The sequence below is a fragment of the Dunckerocampus dactyliophorus genome, chromosome 1 (genome assembly GCF_027744805.1).
Source record: "Dunckerocampus dactyliophorus isolate RoL2022-P2 chromosome 1, RoL_Ddac_1.1, whole genome shotgun sequence".
NCBI classification, from domain to species: domain Eukaryota; kingdom Metazoa; phylum Chordata; class Actinopteri; order Syngnathiformes; family Syngnathidae; genus Dunckerocampus; species Dunckerocampus dactyliophorus.
The window spans coordinates 613,695-633,903 of record NC_072819.1 but is presented as its reverse complement, the minus strand read 5'-3'; the positions used below and the strand labels follow the sequence as shown (position 1 = coordinate 633,903).

Genomic DNA, 20,209 nt, shown 5'->3' with positions numbered 1-20,209 from the left:
GTCAGCAGGTAAGCTAGCTCATTTCTAAATGCTTTTTTTTTTTAACCATGAGAGCTCATTTTAAATCTATACAACAACTGTGGTCATGATCCTTTACTTTTTATTCTTACTTTCATACAATTCACTATGCTCTCGTCTGTACAAAATATGAATCATAAAAGAGAGACACAACATGTCCAGAGAGCGCTCTCAACCTGTGGGTACCCGCGGTGGGCTTTTAACAAATGTCAAAAGAAGAGCGTAGGGAAAGAAACCCAAAAGCCCACAGAAGCAAAAAGGAGAGGAGTGGTAGTCCCTTATGTAGCGGGGGTCTCCGAAAAACTCCAGAGGATCTTATGGCAACACAAAATTCCTACCTATTTCAAACCAGTAAATACCCTGAGACCAAATGAGTGCATCCTAAAGACAAGGCTCCAAACCAAAAACAGAGCAATGTGGTCTATTCCATCCACTGTGAAGATGAGGAATGCAAAGAGCACTACATTGGGGAAACTAAGCAAATGCTCCAAAAAAGGCTTTATCAACATTGCAAGGACAATTCTAGTGGTCCTCAATCAGCAGTACATCTACACCTTAAAGCAACCAATCACTCTTTTGAGGACAGCGAGGTAAAGACTTTGGCCAAAGAAAACAGATGGTTTGAAAGAGGAGTAAAGGATGCTACAACAGAAACAAACAACAGAACCCATCATTGAATCGGAATGGTGGTTTGAGGTTTAATTTGGACCCTGTGTTCAGCAGGTTACTGAGACCAAAACCCACAGCTCTTAGTCTTGCAAATGAGGTGGAGCCAGGGCCGAGCCAGAACAATAGATGCTAACGAGCCAGTATCAGAGTCGTTCATACCCAACTACAGGCAGCTACACTTCCCTTTGATCGGAGGTGCTAATGGCAGGAGAGGGTTAGACCACAACTCCGCCCAGGCTTAGTGTAAGGAACCAATAGGAGGAGGGTGTTGGCACACCAATTCTGCCCACTCGTACTGTATTTAAGGCCTAGGCTACCAGCACTTGTTAGTTCGCTGACGAAGCTCTTCGGATGAGGAGCGAACCATCCGACACCTTCTTCACAGAAGTACAGATGACATCTCAAGAAGCCTTTCCCTCGATAAAAGAGACAAGTTTTAAAATCATTTAACATTTTGCTGATTTTTTTTGTTTGTGCTATGAAATAGAAATAACCTCTTTTCTGATATAGAAATATATTTGAACAAAAACCACAGGAATCATATGTGATAACCATAATGTGTAATAACCATAAACACACACACACACACACACACAGAAAAAAACAACAACACTGAAACAAAACCATATGCTTTGGCTAAGACAATACGTTGTTTGCAATCTCAAACATACCGGTATGCATGTTCAGTAATATTATTTTCCAGAACATATCATATGAAAATCCTTTTACGTCAGTCATTCAGCAGCAAAAAAAAAAGGTTGTTTATCCAAATGAAGGGTCATGCCGGGTCACTTGTATGCAAACTGGCTTGCTAACTGCACTGTATACAATGCCTGGTAAGCATCATGGAAGCACAGAGATTCTCCCATTCCTTCAAATAACGCAACCTTCGTCCCTTAAAGAAATACATATATCACGATATAACAAAAAAGTACATTTCCTCTTAGCTATTATAGAGCTGTATAAACGTATCAATTCTGGACATACATTTAATCAGAGGAATTTTACACGATCGAAAATATCTGAGAGATCGACAGTGCAAAACCCTTAAATGATCAATCATAAATCTACATTTCAATCATACTTACAGGTGAAATGTTCGTCCACAGCCTTTGAACTGGCGATTTGTGTAGTTAATAGCTGCACATGCAGGCATCTTAAGGCAACATTTGTGTCCAATCCGAATTAATAAAATAAGTTCACCACGAATGCAAAAGCTTGTCCAGAAGTGTTTCTTGCGAGTAGCAATATGGCGGCCGTGTGGCTTCACAAGTCATCGCCAATGAGCTATCCAGATATATAATACAGATCAGTGGTGTCAGCAGGTAAGCGAGCTCATTTCCCAAAATCTACAATCCTGCCCTCACCTATGGGCATGAGCTTTGGGTAGTGACCCAAAGATGGCGGGTACAAGCGGCCCAAATGAGTTTTCTCCGTAGGGTGGCTGGGCTCTCCCTCAGGGATAAGGTGAGAAGCACTGTCATCCGGGAGAAGCTCTTGAGTAGAAGCGGATGGATGGATGGTTGGATGATGAATGGATGGTGAATGGATGATGGATATGGCTGGATGTATGTATGTATGATGGATGGATGATGATATGGATGGATGGACGATGGATGATGAATGGATGGTGAATGGATGATGGATATGGCTGGATGGATGTATGGATGGATGATGGATGGATGGATGGTGGATATGGATGAATGATTGATGATGGACATGGATGAATGATGGATGGATATATGTATGATGGATGGATGATGGTTGGATGATGAATGGATGGTGAATGGATGATGGATATGGCTGGATGGATGGATGATGGATGGATGGATGGATGGATGGATGGATGGATGGATGGATGGACGGATGATGGATGGATGGATGGTGGATATGGATGGATGATAGACATGGATGGATGATTGATGGGTGTTTGTGATGTAATGAAAGGTCCCATGATGATGATGAAAGGGTTGAATATACAGTACAGTACAGTATTTTGGACTCTCCATGCGCGTCAATGAAATTGAGGTGTGCTGTGTGTCCCTCAAGGGAGAAGGGGGGTGTTTTTGCAGATGGATGCGTTCCAACACTCATTTTTATTGCAAATGCTGATCTGAAATGCAGAGGTGGGCTGTGAAAGAGTCGTATACTCCCAGAAAATAATGTATCCCGTGCCGGCCAATCACAGCCTTCAGATTTTTATTTACCTGGAGGGCAGCAAAGCATGACCATGCCCCCCCCAGCACTTATGAGTGAGTTTGGATGATGGTCCGTGAGTTTAGCCCTGTGTATTTAACTGCTGTTTACATTCCACCACGAGCTAACACCGCTAATGCACTAGGCCTCCTGCATGACATCATTGATAAACACGATACTAAACACCCAGACGCTGTATTCATTATATCTGGCGATTTCAACCACTGTAACCTCAGGACTGTCCTCCCCAAATATTACCAGCATGTGAGCTTTCCCACAAGGGAAAATAACATCCTGGACCAAGTCTACAGCAACATGCAAGGTGCTTTGAAGGCTGTTCCAAGACCCCACTTTGGAAAGGCTGACCACATCTCTATATTCCTTTATCCAACATACAGACAACTTCTTAAAAAAGCTTCCCCTGTAAGTACAGCAGTTAAAGTGTGGAATGAAGAAACTGATCAAGTACTTCAGGACTGCTTTGGCTGCACAAACTGGGATGTGTTTAAAACTGCAGCAGGGAGGGAAGATTGTACTGTTGCTTGTACTGCACATGCATAGAGACTGTTACCACCACCAAGTATTACAGAAAATACCCTAACCAAAAACAGTGGATGAACTGTGATGTAAGGGCTAAGCTACGTGCTCGTTCGACTGCATTTGTCATGGGCACCGCTGAGGACTACAAAAAGGCCAGATATGACCTGAGGAGGTCCATACGGGAGGCCAAAAGACAGTACAGACAGAAGCTGGAGGGCTACTATTCCACCTCAGACCCTCGGCGCATGTGGGCGGGGCTCCAGCACATCACAGACTATCGACAGCGGAGTAGCGTAGCCACGTCCAGCCAAACCACACTTCCAGATGAACTGAATGAGTTCTATGCCCGCTTTGACACCCAAACTCCTGATGAGCAGAGAGGGTGGCTGGACTTGGGGAGCACACAGGACTCACCTCTCATGGTGACATCAGCTGATGTGCGCAGGGTTCTGAACAAAACAAACCCATGAAAAGCAGCAGGCCCAGACAACATCTCAGGACGTGCACTTTGGGTTTGCTCATCAGAGCTAGCTGATGTGCTTGCTGACATATTTAACCTGTCGCTTGCACAAGCATCTGTACCGACCTGCTTTAAGCCCACCACCATAGTGCCCGTACCCAAGAAGAGCAATGTGACCTGCTTGAATGACTATCGCCCTATAGCACTCACTCCTATTGTTATGAAGTGCTTTGAAAGAATAGTCATGACCCACATCAAAAAGAGCATCCCGGCGGCAACAGTGGACCCTCTACAGTTTGCATATCGCCAGAACCGGTCCACGGATGATGCAGTCAACACTGCCATCCACACAGCCCTTTCTCACCTACAGGGCCAGGACACATATGTCAGAATGCTATTCATAGCATTCTGACATATGTTCTTTACACTGTTCAGTTCTTTACACTGTACTCTTTACTTGCGTATCTTGCTTGCTGCTGTAACAAGTGAATTTCCCCGCTGTGGGATAAATAAAGTACAAATACAAATAGACTATAGCTCTGCTTTTAATACAGTCAGCCCCCACAAACTCACAGATAAGCTCCTCACACTTGGCCTGTCTCCCTCCCTCTGTAACTGGGTGTTTAACTTTCTCACAGGCAGGCCCCAGTCAGTCAGAGTCCACAATCGCACATCCAGCTCAAGAATTGTGAGCACTGGGACCCCACAGGGGTGTGTGCTGAGTCCGCTCCTCTACACGCTCTTCACCTACGATTGCGTGGCCTCCCAGAACAACACCAGCATCATTAAATTTGCAGATGACACTACAGTCATCGGACTGATCACTGGTGGTGTTGAAACATCATACAGAAGAGAGGTGGCGGACCTCATAGCTTGGTGTCGTGATAACAATCTCCTTCTCAATACAGAGAAGACTAAAGAGATGATCATCGACCCAAGAACAAGGGAAAAGGAGCCGCATAGACCCCTGTTTATTGATGAGACTGAGGTGGAGAGGGTGAAAACCTTCAAGTTCCTTGGCACACACATCAGCGAGGACCTCACCTGGTCTCACAACACCCAACAAATTCTGAAGAAGTCCCAAAGGAGACTGTACTTCCTGAGAAGACTGAGGAAATTTGGCATGTCCACCACAATCCTGAGTTGCTTCTACAGATGCACTATGGAAAGTGTCCTTACCGTCTCCATCACTGTTTGGTACGGTAACTGTACAACACGTGATAGGAAGGCACTCCAGCGGGTGATCAAGACCTCACAGAACATTGTTGGGGCAGCCCTCCCCTCACTGCAAGACATTTATAAAACTAGAGTCCTACGAAGAACACACAACCTCATCAAGGACAGCACACATCCACAACACTCATTATTCACACTCCTACCGTCAGGCAGACGCTACAGGAGTTTGAAGTCCAGGACCACAAGGCTGGCAAACAGCTTTTACCCACAGGCCATCAGGCTTCTCAACGAAGCACTCACACACGCCGCACGCAACACACGCACACACTCATAGCACTTTATTTCTTTCTTTATTTATTTACTTATTTATTTGTATATTTATTTGTATTAATGTCTCTTCTTTTTGTTGTTGCTTAATTTATTGGTATATATGTTTCTTATGTTCTTATTCTTATTCTTTCTTGTGTTTTCTTTCTTTTCTTGGGAGAATGAACAGAATAAGATTTTCTTTGCATAGTATAACTGCTGTTTTACCATGCACATGACAATAAAACTCTCTTGAATCTTATCCACGGGAAGACAAGTGGTCCATATTAATGCATGGGTTATAGACCACCTCACCAACAGACCACAGTATGTGAGGCTCCGTCACTGTGTGTCTGACATGGTACTCTGCAGCACAGGTGCCCCTCAGGGTACCGTGCTCTCCCCTTTCCTCTTCACCCTCTACACCTCGGACTTCACACACAACTCCACACAGTGTCACATCCAGAAGTTCTCCGATGACACAGCCATTGTTGGTTGTGTTTCAGAGGGGAATGATGTGGAATACAGGACGGTCATCAGGGACTTTGTCAGCTGGAGTGAGCTTAACCAGCTGCAACTCAACACCAGCAAGAAAAGGAGATGATCATTAACTTCCAAAGGAAAACATCCCATTTCACACCGGTGAACATCCAGGGAGCGGACATAGAGTTGGTACTGTAGACAGCTACAAATTCCTGGGTGTTCACCTTAACAACAAACTGGACTGGTCCGTCAACACCCACGCCCTCTATAAGAAGGGCCAGAGTCGCCTCCACCTGCTGAGGAGACTGAGGTCCTTTGGTGTGTGCAGGACTCTTTTACGGACCTTTTATGACTCTGTGGTGGCCTCAGCCATCTTCTATGCTGTGGGCTGCTGGAGAGGGGGCAGCACGGACAGGGACAGGAGCAGGATCAATAGGCTGATCAGGAGAGCGAGCTCTGTCCTGGACGGTCCTCTGGACTCCGTGGAGGAAGTGGGGGAGAGAAGGATGTTGGCTAAGCTGACATCCATCATGGACAACACCTCTCACCCGCTACATGACACTGTTGTTTCCCTGGGCAGCTCCTTCAGCAGCAGACTGTTACACCCACGGTGTAAGAAGGAGAGGTTCCGCAGGTCCTTATACCGACCGCTGTCAGGCTCTATAACACCTGCACCACCTGAACCATGTTGTAGTCAACATTTCTTTACACTGTACTCTTTACTTGCGTATCTTGCTTGCTGCTGTAACAAGTAAATTTCCCCGCTGTGGGATAAATAAAGTACAAATACAAATACAAATACAAATAATGATGATGATGCTAATAAATGAGCAGTCGGGTGTTGGTTTGCAAGAACTTTATGAATATTTACACTGATGATTGTGTGCGTGTGTCACTTGTGCATCTTTGATGAGGGGCGTGACCAGCGGCACCTGCTCGGCGGGGTCCCAGCTCTTCATGAAGCCGCCGTAGCGTTTGCTGGCGGGTGGGCTGCTCCAGCGGAAGTGCTTCATCTTGTAGGAACCGTCTTTCTTCTGGGCCATGTCCAAGAGCTGCTCCTCTGTCACCTCCTCCTCTGCTCCTGCTTGGAGCTCATTGGTTAAATCTCGCCTCATTTCAGCAGGGAACACTTCCGCTGAGTCCCTCACCCCACTGGAGGTGTACACTTTGATGGGACGGCGTTTTCGGCCAACCGGCTTCCCCCAGCAGAAATGCTCCATGGAGTAGGAGCGTTTGGCGACTGGGGAGGAAGAGGAGTCTCGTGGAGGAGGAGGCTGGAGTCGTGCGTCGTCGGGGTCACTGAGGTGCAGACAGTCCTGCAGACAGGAAGTGACACAAACACCGGTCAGTGCGTTGCTGCTACACACAGGAAATGAGCGCTGTTGAGCTTTACCATCACATCCGGCGCCAAGTCCGACTCCTGGCACTCTGATTGGTCCCAACATTGACCGACTGTTCCTCTTGACACGCCCGCCAGAGCCACACACACCAATAGCCATGCAGGACACATCCTGACAATCACACAAGTGGACACGTCCTTTTTCTATCCAACCATCAGAACTGACACATTTAGGACAAACACTCAGAATCAATCTACTTCTCCATATGCAACATTACAAAACCAACCAGGAAATATTACACAATAAAAGCATGACAACAGGAACTAAGGAAGGAACAGAAACAATAACAGGCTAAATCAGCAAATGTATTCATTCAGATTTTAGCTGGAATAATTGAGAAAAATGTATTTGCCACTATTTTATACATATATTTTGAACTGATCCTTTTACTTGATTGTCAAAAGACCAAATATTATGAGACAAAAAGTTGTCATTGTACAAGAAAAACAGAAAAGATGTCAATGTCGAATGTCAGAATATCATTTGACATAAACAGTACAGGTATATATATATATATGTTACTACACATACAGTACATTATATAGTACAGGTATATATATATATATATATATATATATATATATATATATATATATATATATATATATATACAGTCAAACTTGTCTATAGCGGCCACTAGAGGGAGTCTGCAAAAGTGGCCGTTATAGACAGGTGGCCTCTATAGACAGGTTGGCGTCCAGTTTGAATGTTGACCAGTAGAGGAAAAAAGGGAAAAAAAATAATAATAATAACCAGTAGATGGCACTGCGGACTGCTGATAAAAGTTGTACAGCACTACTAGGCTTGTTATTATCATGGTTCATGGTTTTAATCCTGAACATGCATGAGTCAAACAGTAGCACATCACATAGTACAATTCACAATTTTGCATGTCCAAAAAGGAGTACGAAGAAGCAAAGCTTATTTAATCCTACCCCTCATCAGTTTCACATATGATAATATGAATCAGGTAGTTGAAAAGTTCAACAATTACTTTGTAAATATTGGACCGGATTTGGAAACAAAGATCCCAAATTACCCACCAGTAGAAGAAAGAAATGAGATCATAGACAATAATCCCAATTCCATGTTCCTCACTAACGTCACACAAAAGGAAATCATAGATATTGTCAACAAATTCAAAGCGAAAACATCAACCGATTGCAACGGAATAGAAATGGAAACGATAAAAAGGGTTATAAATGAGATTGTACAACCGCTAACGTACCTTAGCAACCTATCATTCCAGACAGGTAAATTCCCAAATAAAATGAAAATAGCTAAAGTAGTTCCAATCTATAAAAATGGAAACAAACATCAATTCACAAATTACCGACCAGTGTCCTTACTGCCACAATTTTCCAAAATCATTGAAAAACTATTTAATAACAGGTTGGACAACTTTATAAAAAAAATGAGTTACTCACGGAGAGTCAATACGGATACAGAAGCAACATCTCAACTTCCATGGCACTGATAGAACTTACAGAGGAAATCACCAATGCTATAGATCATAGAAAGTGCACGGCTGCAGTATTTATGGATTTAACAAAAGCCTTTGACACAATTAATCATGATATTCTAATCACTAAACTAGAAAGGTATGGAATTAGAGGGTTAGTCTTGAACTGGGTTAAAAGCTACTTAGCTGACAGGAGGCAATATGTGAAGCTAGGAGAACATACGTCCGAGGAGTTAAACATATCATGCGGCGTTCCCCAGGGGTCAATTCTAGGACCAAAACTATTCAGTCTACATATATAAAGGACATCTGTAAAGTCCCAAGAGACCTAAAGCTAGTACTATTTGCAGACGATACAATCGCATTATGTTCTGGAGACAGCACACCAGAGCTAGTACAACAAATCACAGATGAACTAACTCTACTAAAAAGATGGTTTGATAAAAACAGACTATCACTGAACCTCAGTAAAACTAAAGTAATGCTATTTGGTAAGTGTAAAAAAGAAACGTACCAGCAAATACAAATTGATGGGGTAGACATTGACAGGGCGAACGAAAATAAATTTCTCGGGGTTATAATAGATGAGAAGATGAACTGGAAATCTCACATTAAAAATGTAAAACATAAAGTGGCAAGAAACACCTCAATACTGAATAAAGCTAAATTTGTCCTTGATCAAAAAGCACTACATACGCTCTACTGTTCACTGATATTACCATATCTAACTTATTGTGCCGAGTTATGGGGCAATAACTATAAAAGTGCACTTCAGCCACTAACTGTGCTACAAAAAAGGTCAGTCAGGATCATCCATAATGCTGCCTACAGAGAACACACAAATTCCTTATTTATAAAATCACAATTATTAAAATTTGCGGATCTAGTAAACCTTCAGACGGCTAAAATTATGCATAAAGCAAACAATAACCTTCTACCGAAAAATGTAAAACAATTCTTATCAACAAGAGAGGAGAAATATGATCTGAGAGGAAAATTTAACCTAAAACACCTATATGCACGGACAACACTGAAAACTTTCAGCATTTCTGTATGTGGAATCAAGTTGTGGAATGGATTGAGTAAGGAACTCAAACAATGCCCAACAATGAGCGATTTTAATAAAAAGTACAAGCAGTTGATGTTCACAAAATACAAAGAAGAAGAGACCTGAACCACTGTGTACATACAATACAACATCTAACCATTACTATACTGACTATTAACTCTTCATTGTGGTGAGTACATGGTCTGTACTCATTCATTATCAATCAAACACTTCTTCAATCATTCTATCAGTTATCATTATGCCTGTAGCTTCCTTGTAGTAAGTGAAAACCTTGTTATGATCGCACTACATTGTCATGTAGCCTTACAAAGCATACCTGGAAGAAAAAGAGGTGAGTGAATGTATTGCAATTGATGTGAAGCTGATGAGGGGTAGGATTAAATAAGCTTTGCTTCTTCCTACTCCTTTTTGGACATGCAAAACTGTGAACTGTATTGTGTGATGTGCAACTGTTTGACTTGTATGCATGTTCAAGATGAATTAAAACCATGAACCATGAACCATGAACCATATGCATAGTAAAACAGGCAGTTATACTATGCAATGAAAATCTTATTCTGTTCATTCTCCCAGAAAAGAAAGAAAACACAAGAAAGAATAAGAACATAAGAAACATAAATACCAATAAATTAAGCAACAACAACAGAAGAGACATTAATACAGATAAATAAATAAATAAATAAATAAATAAAGTGCTATGAGTGTGTGTGTGTGTGTTGCGTGCGGCGTGTGTGAGTGCTTCGTTGAGAAGCCTGATGGCCTGTGGGTAAAAGCTGTTTGCCAGCCTTGTGGTCCTGGACTTCAAACTCCTTTAGCGTCTGCCTGACGGTAGGAGTGTGAATACTGTACATACAGTACACATACTGTACTGTACTGTAAATACAGTACACATACTGTGCATATACTGTACTGTACAGTACATATACTGTACGGTATTGGTGAAGACCTTTGTGATCATTGCTGTTTTCCAGCGTGACACAATGAGAGTGTCAGGTATTGTTGCGGAAGGATGACTGTGGGCGGGTCATTCAAACGTAGACGGGGGAAATTTAAATAAGATACAATAAGGCATTTACCTCTTAAAGATTGCCACACAGCTTCATCCATATCTGCATTCATCAACAAAGATATAGCCTTTAAAGACTTTTTTTAAATCAAAACCTTCCATGACTTTTTCCACCAACCGAGCAATTGCTCATAATTCTCGTTGAACACCTCTTCTCAATTCGTCCACATCCATCATATTTAAATTTCCCCGTTTCCTTTTGATAAACATGTATTTGCGTCTACTTTGTGTCCGTGACATATTTCCGGGCTCCCGAGTTTCCTTAACTACATAGCCCCTGCAAGCAGGAATCGTGTAATCACGTGTGGAGTAGTCGTCATCCTTCCGCATTTGCATGCTATTACTAAAGGCAATGACAAAACGCAAGTGGAAAAGACAAATACAAAACAGGAAAAACAACGGCAAATTGTAAAAAACAAAGACAATACAGAAAAACAAAGACAAAATTGTCCAAAAAATATGACCACATTTGTATACTTTTGTGTTATTGATTGTCTTTGTATTTCCACACGTATTGCCTTTTAATTTTGGCACTCCTGTGATTCCATACTGATCAGCAGCCCAACACCAGCAGCGTGTGTTGATCTTTTCTTTCCCTGTGACCACTTCAAGGACTTTCTAGCAGCTTCAAAACACGGAACAACTCATTTGCCAAACACGATTTGCTTTTGTTTGGTTCTGACATCTTACGTCTTTAATATTTCAACTAATTGACATTTTTTTCTTCACAGGTTTATTCTTGTCAAATTGTGACGTTTTTCTCGTTAGAATAAGACATTTTCTATTCATACTTTGACCTTATTTGCATTTCTACTGTTGTTTTTGTTAACATTTCCAACTATTCTAACTTTCTTCTCATAATTGTCACTTTATTCTCATATTTTGGCTCTACTCTCGTAACATCGTAACTCTACCCCCAATCCGATTGTCCATAAATGACGTTATTTTCTTTCTCATATTCCAACTTTTTTGAAAGATAAGGTCTTGTTTCTTTAATATCCCAACTCTGTGCTACTAAAATGATCCTCATCATATGACCAGGTCCTTCTCCTAAAATAACTCTTTGTATTTTGACTTCATTCTAGTTTTTTTTTTAGTTTTCTTATATTTATTTCTTTTAGAATGTGGCGCAGGCCAACACAAACGTCTAAACTGATGCACGCGGGTCCAAATGAAATGACGGAAAACACAAACACAAACATGAAAGCAAGTAAAGTCAATGTTTGGACAACATATTGTGGAATTTGCCGTTTTTCCTAAGTCATATTTCAGTGTTTTTCATGGATGGTGGCTCACCGGGACCTTGCATTGTCGTTAACCGCAGGTGTCCCAAGAACCGCGTGTTTTTTATTGGCCATTCTAAAAATACAAAGAAACAAGAAAAGTACAGCAAAAATGGATAACTGAACAAAAGGGACAAATGTAAGGAGAAAACATTAAAAATAATAACACAATGAATCATCAGTCACTTTTTTTTATTGAGCACGTTTACGTTTGTAGCCTGTTAACAAAATTAAAAGCATCAAAGAGGCCAACAGTTGTTTGTCTTTTTTTTTTTTGCTGTGTGTTCCTGCCTGGAAAAAGCAAACAAAGGTCAAACAATCACTTCCTGTCCTTTTCCATTAGATTGGAAGTTTCATATGTTTGCCTTTCAAATGTACAATGAACGGGAGGGCACCCGGCGTAAAAGCGAAACCAAACACGCTGACAGGACAAACCAAAAGACAGCAAAAACTGTCATTTGTGATGAGAAAGAACGGCCACTGACATACGTCATAAGTCGTCCCCTCCAGTTCCCTGCTCTTTCAAAATATACCAATGAATAAATCCTGCTGTTTGCTGCTTGAATACGGCCTATTAGTAGTCCAAAACTATGCGTTTTTAAGCTAACTGTGCGTATTCTTGGGAAAAGTGAAGCCTTTTCAAGCATTAAAACATAAAGAGAAAGCAAGAAGCAGAAAAGACGTGAATACGCCCTTAGTGCCTTGGCGTTAGCTGTAGCACCAAAGTAGCAACATAACATAGCGGTCTGACCCCACCTGCCTTATAGCGCCACGTCTTCCAGCTCTGAGCCGCTCAGTCTCTTATAAAAGTGGCGCCAGGACTGCACGGTCTTTCCAGACCAGATCCAGAACCCTGATGTGATCCCACCAACCATGGTCATCAGGTACTTGATCATGAACACGGTCAAGTCCGGCGTTGTCGGAGCAAAGTTTCCAGAAGGACACGGAAGGGCGAATTGCTCGCACGTCAGCACGCGCCACGTGTGTTCCCAGCGCGGTCGGAGGGTCTGCTCGTAGAAGTGGCAGGCCACCACGGTGGTGGCGGGTAGCACGTACAGCACGCTGAACACGCCGAGCCGCACCATCAGCTTCTCCAGCTTGTCAGCCTCAGCGCCGCCAAGCATGATGATGGAGCGAATGCGAAAGAGCGAGATGAAGCCGGCCAGCAGGAAGGAGGTCCCGAGGAAGAGGCAGATCAAGAGCGGTGCCAGCACGAAGACCCGCAGCGCGTCAACATTGTACACGCCCACGTAGCACACACCGGTGAGAAGGTCGCCCTCCACCTGTCCTATCGCCAAGATGGCGGCGGTTTTCAAAGCTGGCATGGTCCACGCCACCAGGTGGAAGTGTCTGGAATTGGCCTCGATGGCTTCGTGACCCCACTTCATCCCCGCCGCCAGAAACCAGGAGAGCGACAGAATGACCCACCAGATGGAGCTGGCCGTGCTGAAGAAGTAGGCCACCATGAAAAGGATGGTGCAGCCCTCTTCCTTGGTACCCTGAACCACCATCTTCCAACCGTCCGCTTTCATCTTGTCCAAACAGATGACTTTGTCCTCCAGCAGGAAGCCGGCGACGTGCACCAGCGCCACCATGAAGCAGCAGCCAGAGAGAAAGACCAAGGGTTTCTCCGGGTAGCGAAACCGCTGCGCGTCTACGCCGTACGTGAGGATGGTGAAGAGAGTGCTGACGCAGCACAGCAGAGCCCAACAGACAACCCACAGCCGTCCAAACTTGACTTCCTCCTCTCTGAAGTACATCAGTCCGCCGGGCGTGGACACCTCGCAGGGGGCACCGCAGTCGTCAGCGCCAAGAAAGCGGTAGCCGAGGTAGGCTGGCACCTTCAGCTGTGACGGGCAGGAGAAAGTCGGGTTCCTGACGGCAAATGACGGTGAGTTGAACGGCTCTGGGAGATCTGGTGAAGGATCCGTCATTGGATCGCTGCTCTCAGATGTGTTCTGACCCACGCAGATCTCTCCGGCGCCATGGACAGGGAAGTTCTCACAGTGCAGCTTCTCGGGCCACTGAAAGCCAAATTTATTCATGAGCGCCTCACAGCCCTGTCGAGCCCGGTTACACAGAGTCCTGCAGGGTGGGATGGCCTGCTCTAGAACCGTGCACACGGGCACGTACATGGAGCACAGGAAGAACTGGAGGTCCCCCGAGCACTGGACTTTGACGAGCGGGTAGAACTGGTGAACCTCCAGCCCGGCGTCCTCTTGGTTGGTGTGGCCTAGCAGGTTGGGCATGATGGTCTGGTTGTAGGCCATGTCAGTGCACAGCGGGATGGAGATGGTCTGGCAAAGACCGTGTTCTGGCATCGAAAAGCCCTGCTGTTGCTGAGCGGAGCGTGGCAGCAAGAGCAGGGGGAGAGCGTAACTCAACCACCACGGCCGGGTCCCCCCTGCTGCTGCCATGGTCGTCTTTACCCCGAGGGGGGAAAATGAGGTCTGCTAACGGGCTCCAACCTCCAGCTTGCACTTCTGCTTTCACGCACAATGTTGCAGCTCACCTTCTTCTTCTTCTTCTCATGTGTGTCTTCAGACCCCCAGCTCGCTTGCATGTGCAGACCCCCGCTCTAGCACTCATCTGCAGTCGGAGGGTCTTCCGCTCCATCGTGGGTTGGCACCAATCAGATGCTCTCTTGGCACTGATTGGCTCAGGAGGCGGGGCCACAGGCAGTCACTGACAGAACAAAAGAAATGTTGTGGTAAAAATAACTGAAAGCTTTTCCGAGCTCAGCAAGGATTTCCACACCAGAGAACCGTCTGGAATGCTCACAAGGACATCCGCCATGGGAAGGAGACCAGGTGCTGAGGAGTCTTCAAAACAATTCCCAGCGAGATGCTTTTGATTCCCCGTGCTCCGTTGGTAAAGATGGTGCACACCTTCAAAGTAAAAGCGCTAACTGTGTTCCAGCACATGTTCCTACGCGGTACAACCAGGGTGTCCAAACTTTTTCCCAACAATGAGGACCACATAATGAGTGTTTTCTCATACTATTATGACTTTATTCCCATTACATAACTTTTTCCCCAATCCAATTTTCCAAAAATGACAACTTTAGTTTGTTTTGTTTCTCATATTACCACTTTTTTTTTTTTTTTTTTTACATTATTTAATTATTACTCTATGCTACTAACATGACATGACATTTTTCCTCATCATATTACGACTTTATTCTGGTAAAATTGCACCTTTTTATTCTTTTTTTTTAATATTTTGACTTTATTGTCATAAAATGATGGCTGTTTTTTGCATTTTTAATGTATGTATATAAGAATACAGACATGGCAACCCGTAGTCCAACAGGAAGGTGGTGTCTGTGTTGGTGCATTTGGCAACAATCACATCTTCAAGGAAGGTAAAGGTACATTCAATGTTCATTCATCATTTCCATGCAGTGACAATAGTTTGATGCCGTATAAAAAGATGTCTTCTTTGGCTTCCTGCAAGGGAGGAATTGGATTGGCATCATTTCTTATGGGATTACACTAGATTTAGGTTAGAGTAGGTCTGGGTTACAGTTGGGTTAGAAAAGGTGTGGGTTAGAGTTGGTTTTGGGTAGGTTAGGGTTAGAGGAGATGTGGGTTAGAGTCGGAGCTTCTGGAAGGGAATCATGACACTAACCAAGATTCCACTGTACAGTGTTTGCAAAACTAATTGATTACTTTTGTGATGGACTCTTTCCATTACACATCCAGTTCTTGTTTGGGAAAGTAACTAGTAACTGTACCTAATGACTTTTTTCACTGACTATTTACTGTTACAGTAATCCCTCATTTATGGCGCTTCATTGGTTCCAGACCCGACCGTGTTAAATGAATATATGAGTAATACAAATATATGTTAATAAATGGAATATTTTGGTAGTTAGAACATAGAAAACATTGGAAAAAAAAAGTTTTCGACGTTCTAAATACGAGTTTTAACATGATTAGAGCCCTGTAGACATGAAATAACACCCCTATAGTCACCTTTACACTCCTATACTTTGTTTACATCACATTGTGCAAGCTACGGGATCACTGAAGGGACATAACAGACGGCTGCCGCTAGCAAAGCAAGCTACTAAGCTAACTAGTTAGCCTCTCCAATTTACTTATTCTAAATTTAAGTGTTTCAAAATGGAATGGGGAAGGAGACGACAAAAGCTTACCACTTCCACACTGAATGAGAGGAGAACGTTGTCTGCCATGGCGTGTCTGTCTCAGCCATGGCATGTGGTCTGGGTTCTGCTGGTTCAGCAGCCAGTCTCCATGCAGTGTGAAAGGTACCGAGTCCTAACGACCACAGTGCTACGTACAACTTGTCTTTCTGTGTCTTTGGACTACATGGGCCATCGTTAGCCACCAAACAGCCATTATTAAATATTACTTGAAAAAACGCAATGCAGTGAGGGAGCGTAGAATGGTTCCTATTAGTATTACTATGACTTTTTCTATGAATTCTTTTCTACTTTTACTGAATAACACACACACACACACACACACACACACACTTCAACCTTGACTTTTTCGCTAGACTTTGAAAGATGAAAAGAATGCAGCACTTCCTTTCAACTTTGATCGCTTGCATGCCATTAGCAATAAAAAGCTTATCAAAATAAGACGTTTTCAGATAATTGTCACGTTCTACGGAGAGCAAAAATCAAAGCCTGATGTTTATTTATGTCAAATAGTTGGAATGAATGTGTGAGGAAAACAAACAAGCGGTTAATATTCACACCAAGCTTTTATCTCCATGCCGCTTGCTGTCAATCAAAGCTGATGATGATATTCTCATCAAGGCGTTAGGGGAAAGCTACTTTTTGCTTGGGAACACACTTTTGTTTGACATCGCCGACAAGTTTCACAACAAAAAAACAAACTTGTCCTACGTAGCGCCAACACAAAGTGGCACAAGTGACGTGTAAACAAAGCAAGTCAAAAAATCAGTATAACGTGCTTCTTACGTCAGGAGAAATAACAGCTGTGGTGGTCGCTAATATTAGCATGTCCAGCTAATGATTTTGCAGCAGTAGCATTGATTTTTGTCAAGCCATCTTTTCCAATATTTGTTTCCAGTGATGTGTGGTGAGGTTCATGGCTGATGAGGCACTGATTCCGTCGGACTTTTTTACTCCTTTGGAGCAACACACACCAGCACAAGTCTTATATGTCGAATTTCCACTTATTATGTCTACTATATTGGGTAATAGGAGTGTAATGGTGACTATAGGGGTGTTAGTTCACGTCTAGAGGGCTCTAATCATGTTAAAAAGTGTATTTAGAAGGTGGTAAACAGGTTTTCTATGTCCTATCTTCTCTTATTATGGCTATTATATTGGTTAATAGGAGTGTAAAGGTGACTATAGGGGTGTTATTTCATGTCTAGAGGGCTCTAATGATGTTAAAAAGTGTATTTAGAAGGTGGTAAACAGGTTTTCTATGTCCTATCTTCTCTTATTATGGCTACTATATTGGTTAATAGGAGTGTAAAGGTGACTATAGGGGTGTTATTTCATGTCTAGAGGGCTCTAATGATGTTAAAAAGTGTATTTAGAAGGTGGTAAACAGGTTTTCTATGGCCTATCTTCTCTTATTATGGCTACTATATTGGTTAATAGGAGTGTAAAGGTGACTATAGGGGTGTTATTTCATGTCTAGAGGGCTCTAATGATGTTAAAAAGTGTATTTAGAAGGTGGTAAACAGGTTTTCTATGGCCTATCTTCTCTTATTATGTCTCCTATATTGGGTAATAGGAGTGTAACGGTGACTATAGGGGTGTTATTTCATGTCTAGAGGGCTCTAATGATGTTAAAAAGTGTATTTAGAAAGTGGTAAACAGGTTTTCTATGGCCTATCTTCTCTTATTATGTCTACTATATTGGGTAATAGGAGTGTAAAGGTGACTATAGGGGTGTTATTTCATGTCTAGAGGGCTCTAATGATGTTAAAAAGTGTATTTAGAAGGTGGTAAACAGGTCTTCTATGCTCTAACTACCAAAATATTCCATTTGTAAATAAGGAAGCCTACTGTGTGGAAAGCAGGCTTGGGTTCTGGAAGCAATGAACCGCCATAACGGAGGGATTAGTGTAGAAGAAACGTTTCTGCAACATGATATAACTCAGCGCAGTCAGGCAGCAGACTGTGCCGTGCAGTCAGGAGGAGAGGAGAGAGAAGCTGCAGCCTCATCTTAGGTTTCTGCTCAGGATTTCATGAGGAAATTCAGCAATGTTACTTCAGAAAATGATTGGACTCATACAGACAATACTTTTATAATTTCATTCAACTCAAACTGTTTGTTACTTTATGCCTTAGTTCAGGTTTTCATGCCTTTATTTTGTTCCTCTTCCTGTTTCATTTGCTGCTTTTTCAGCTGCCTTTACTTTTGTGTTCATGCACAGCTGGCGCGAGCTGGAGCCTTCTACTTAGCCCACCTGGGAGCTTCTTTCTTTCTTCTTTTTCCTCGCACTTCCTTCCTGCTTCTGCAGTTTGTGACACAAGTACAGTAGACGCCCCTACAACGTAAATAATCCGTCCCAAGAACCTTTATGTTATAGGGATTTTATGTTCTACGAAGCGTAAAATACATGTAAATAGCCTAATCCGTTCCAAGATCTTCCCAAACTCACCCCTATTGGGCCTTCAAAATATTCAAAGTCCACCAAATATACTGAGAAAATATAAGAAAACGTTAGCATAAACATAGTAGAGTAACATTCCAATATAAAATAAAGTAATAAATAAGATTACTGTAAATGAATAAAACTGAAAATCAAAAACAATCTTACCGTTCACGAGATGTCTTGATCAGGAGCACAAGTGGAGGCAGGAAGGAGGAGGAGGACTAGCCTCAAAGAGTCTAAGAGTCAGCTGGTCTCACAGACAAACGCACACGCACTACACGATAATGCTGTGTGCAAAATTTGAATTTGTAACTTAATTGTTTGTTAGTTTCAGGGCGACTACGAAGAGGAAGGAGGTTGAAGGGATAAGCCTGTCTCTCACACAAACTCACGTACGCGCGGGATAAGTCAGCCAATGAGATGAGAGCGGAGGCGGTGCCCCGATAATCAGCCAATGAGATGAGAGCGGAGGCGGTGCCCCGAAAATCAGCCAACGAGAGCGTGAAGCGTCAGAAGGCGTCACCAAGTGTTAGTCTGAACATGCACCGACTTGAGGCATTAATAAAGTTGATTGAAAAAAAAAGACTTGCACTGACTTGACGCTTTATGTTATATGGCATTTCTTCTGTAATACGAAGCAAAAACTTTACATAAATTTTTTATGTTCAGTGGAATTTATGTAAAAGGAGGTTTATGTTATGCGAGGTACTACTGCATTCCTATTTCTTTCATGTTATCCTCATTTTCTTTCTGCCTTACCCGTTTCCCCCCTGGGTGCACGTCACTGCTTGTTTGGTAAAACATGTGAAATCATCAATGAGCACTTTTCAAATGGGACAATTAGGACGAGTACTTCCTGCCAGCCTTCATTGAGAAGCCTTGCAGACGCTTCAAATTGTTATTCTGTGTAATCGACAAGGACTTTTTCCAAATGAATGAAGGGATGAATTGTTCGTGGCAGCTCTTGGGAGACATCTGAACACTCAGCAGCTGCTAACAGATGCGAGCAGGAAATGACGACTTTCCCTTTGAGCTGAGAAGAGCTTTGACTGTTAGCACCCGATTGCTTGAGTTGATGTTGTCACCAAAACTTGGCGGTCGGAAGCAGTGAAGGTCTGACTCGCCTGCTGGGGTTGAAGGTGTCACGGACCTCAGTCTCAAGGTAGACGCCGGGCACCTTGAAGATGGACACGGCTGCCGAGAGACATCAAGGTGACTTGGAATGTTCAATGAGCAGCACGTCCGTGACGGGATGGGCTCTTACTGTCCCTCAGGTGCATGATGGGCTGCGGCAGGGTGCTGAAGTACGGGTGGTGCAGGGCGTCTGGCGCCGACATCCGGTCGGCGGGCGCCAACATCAGCATCTTCTGGACAAGATCTTCAGTTTTGGATGGAAGCTGGTTTAACCTGATCCACACACAGCAGAGACAAATGATGATTCACTTTATTGTTAGCATGACTGCATTGGG

At 43.1% G+C, this 20,209-nt stretch overlaps 3 protein-coding genes across 5 annotated transcripts in view; all 3 read right to left on the bottom strand.

Moving 5' to 3' along the window:
• Nucleotides 1-6,705: 6,705 nt before the first annotated feature.
• Nucleotides 6,706-18,947, bottom strand: LOC129193410 (pro-opiomelanocortin-like). The gene is made up of 4 exons (XM_054797801.1): nt 18,906-18,947; nt 12,142-12,204; nt 7,242-7,359; nt 6,706-7,164 (listed from the first exon to the last, which is right to left on the bottom strand). The coding sequence occupies exons 2-4, from the start codon at nt 12,201-12,203 to the stop codon at nt 6,706-6,708; spliced, it is 639 nt and encodes a 212-aa protein (XP_054653776.1). The 5' UTR covers nt 12,204; nt 18,906-18,947.
• On the bottom strand, nt 10,449-14,545 carry LOC129182083 (frizzled-7-A-like). The gene has a single exon (XM_054777912.1). The coding sequence runs from the start codon at nt 14,543-14,545 to the stop codon at nt 12,890-12,892; it is 1,656 nt and encodes a 551-aa protein (XP_054633887.1). The 3' UTR covers nt 10,449-12,889.
• Nucleotides 14,551-20,209, bottom strand: part of cdk15 (cyclin-dependent kinase 15) — a 24,830-nt gene continuing 19,171 nt past the window's right edge. For 2 of the 3 annotated variants that reach the window (XM_054777913.1, XM_054777914.1), the window contains 2 exons: nt 20,005-20,147; nt 14,551-19,934 (listed from right to left, as the gene is read on the bottom strand). In XM_054777913.1, the coding sequence (XP_054633888.1) occupies nt 19,822-19,934; nt 20,005-20,147 (256 nt within the window). In that variant the 3' untranslated portion in view covers nt 14,551-19,821. Of the gene's footprint in view, nt 19,935-20,004; nt 20,148-20,209 lie in introns of those variants that run through there. The other variant, XR_008570576.1, reaches the window with a different exon arrangement.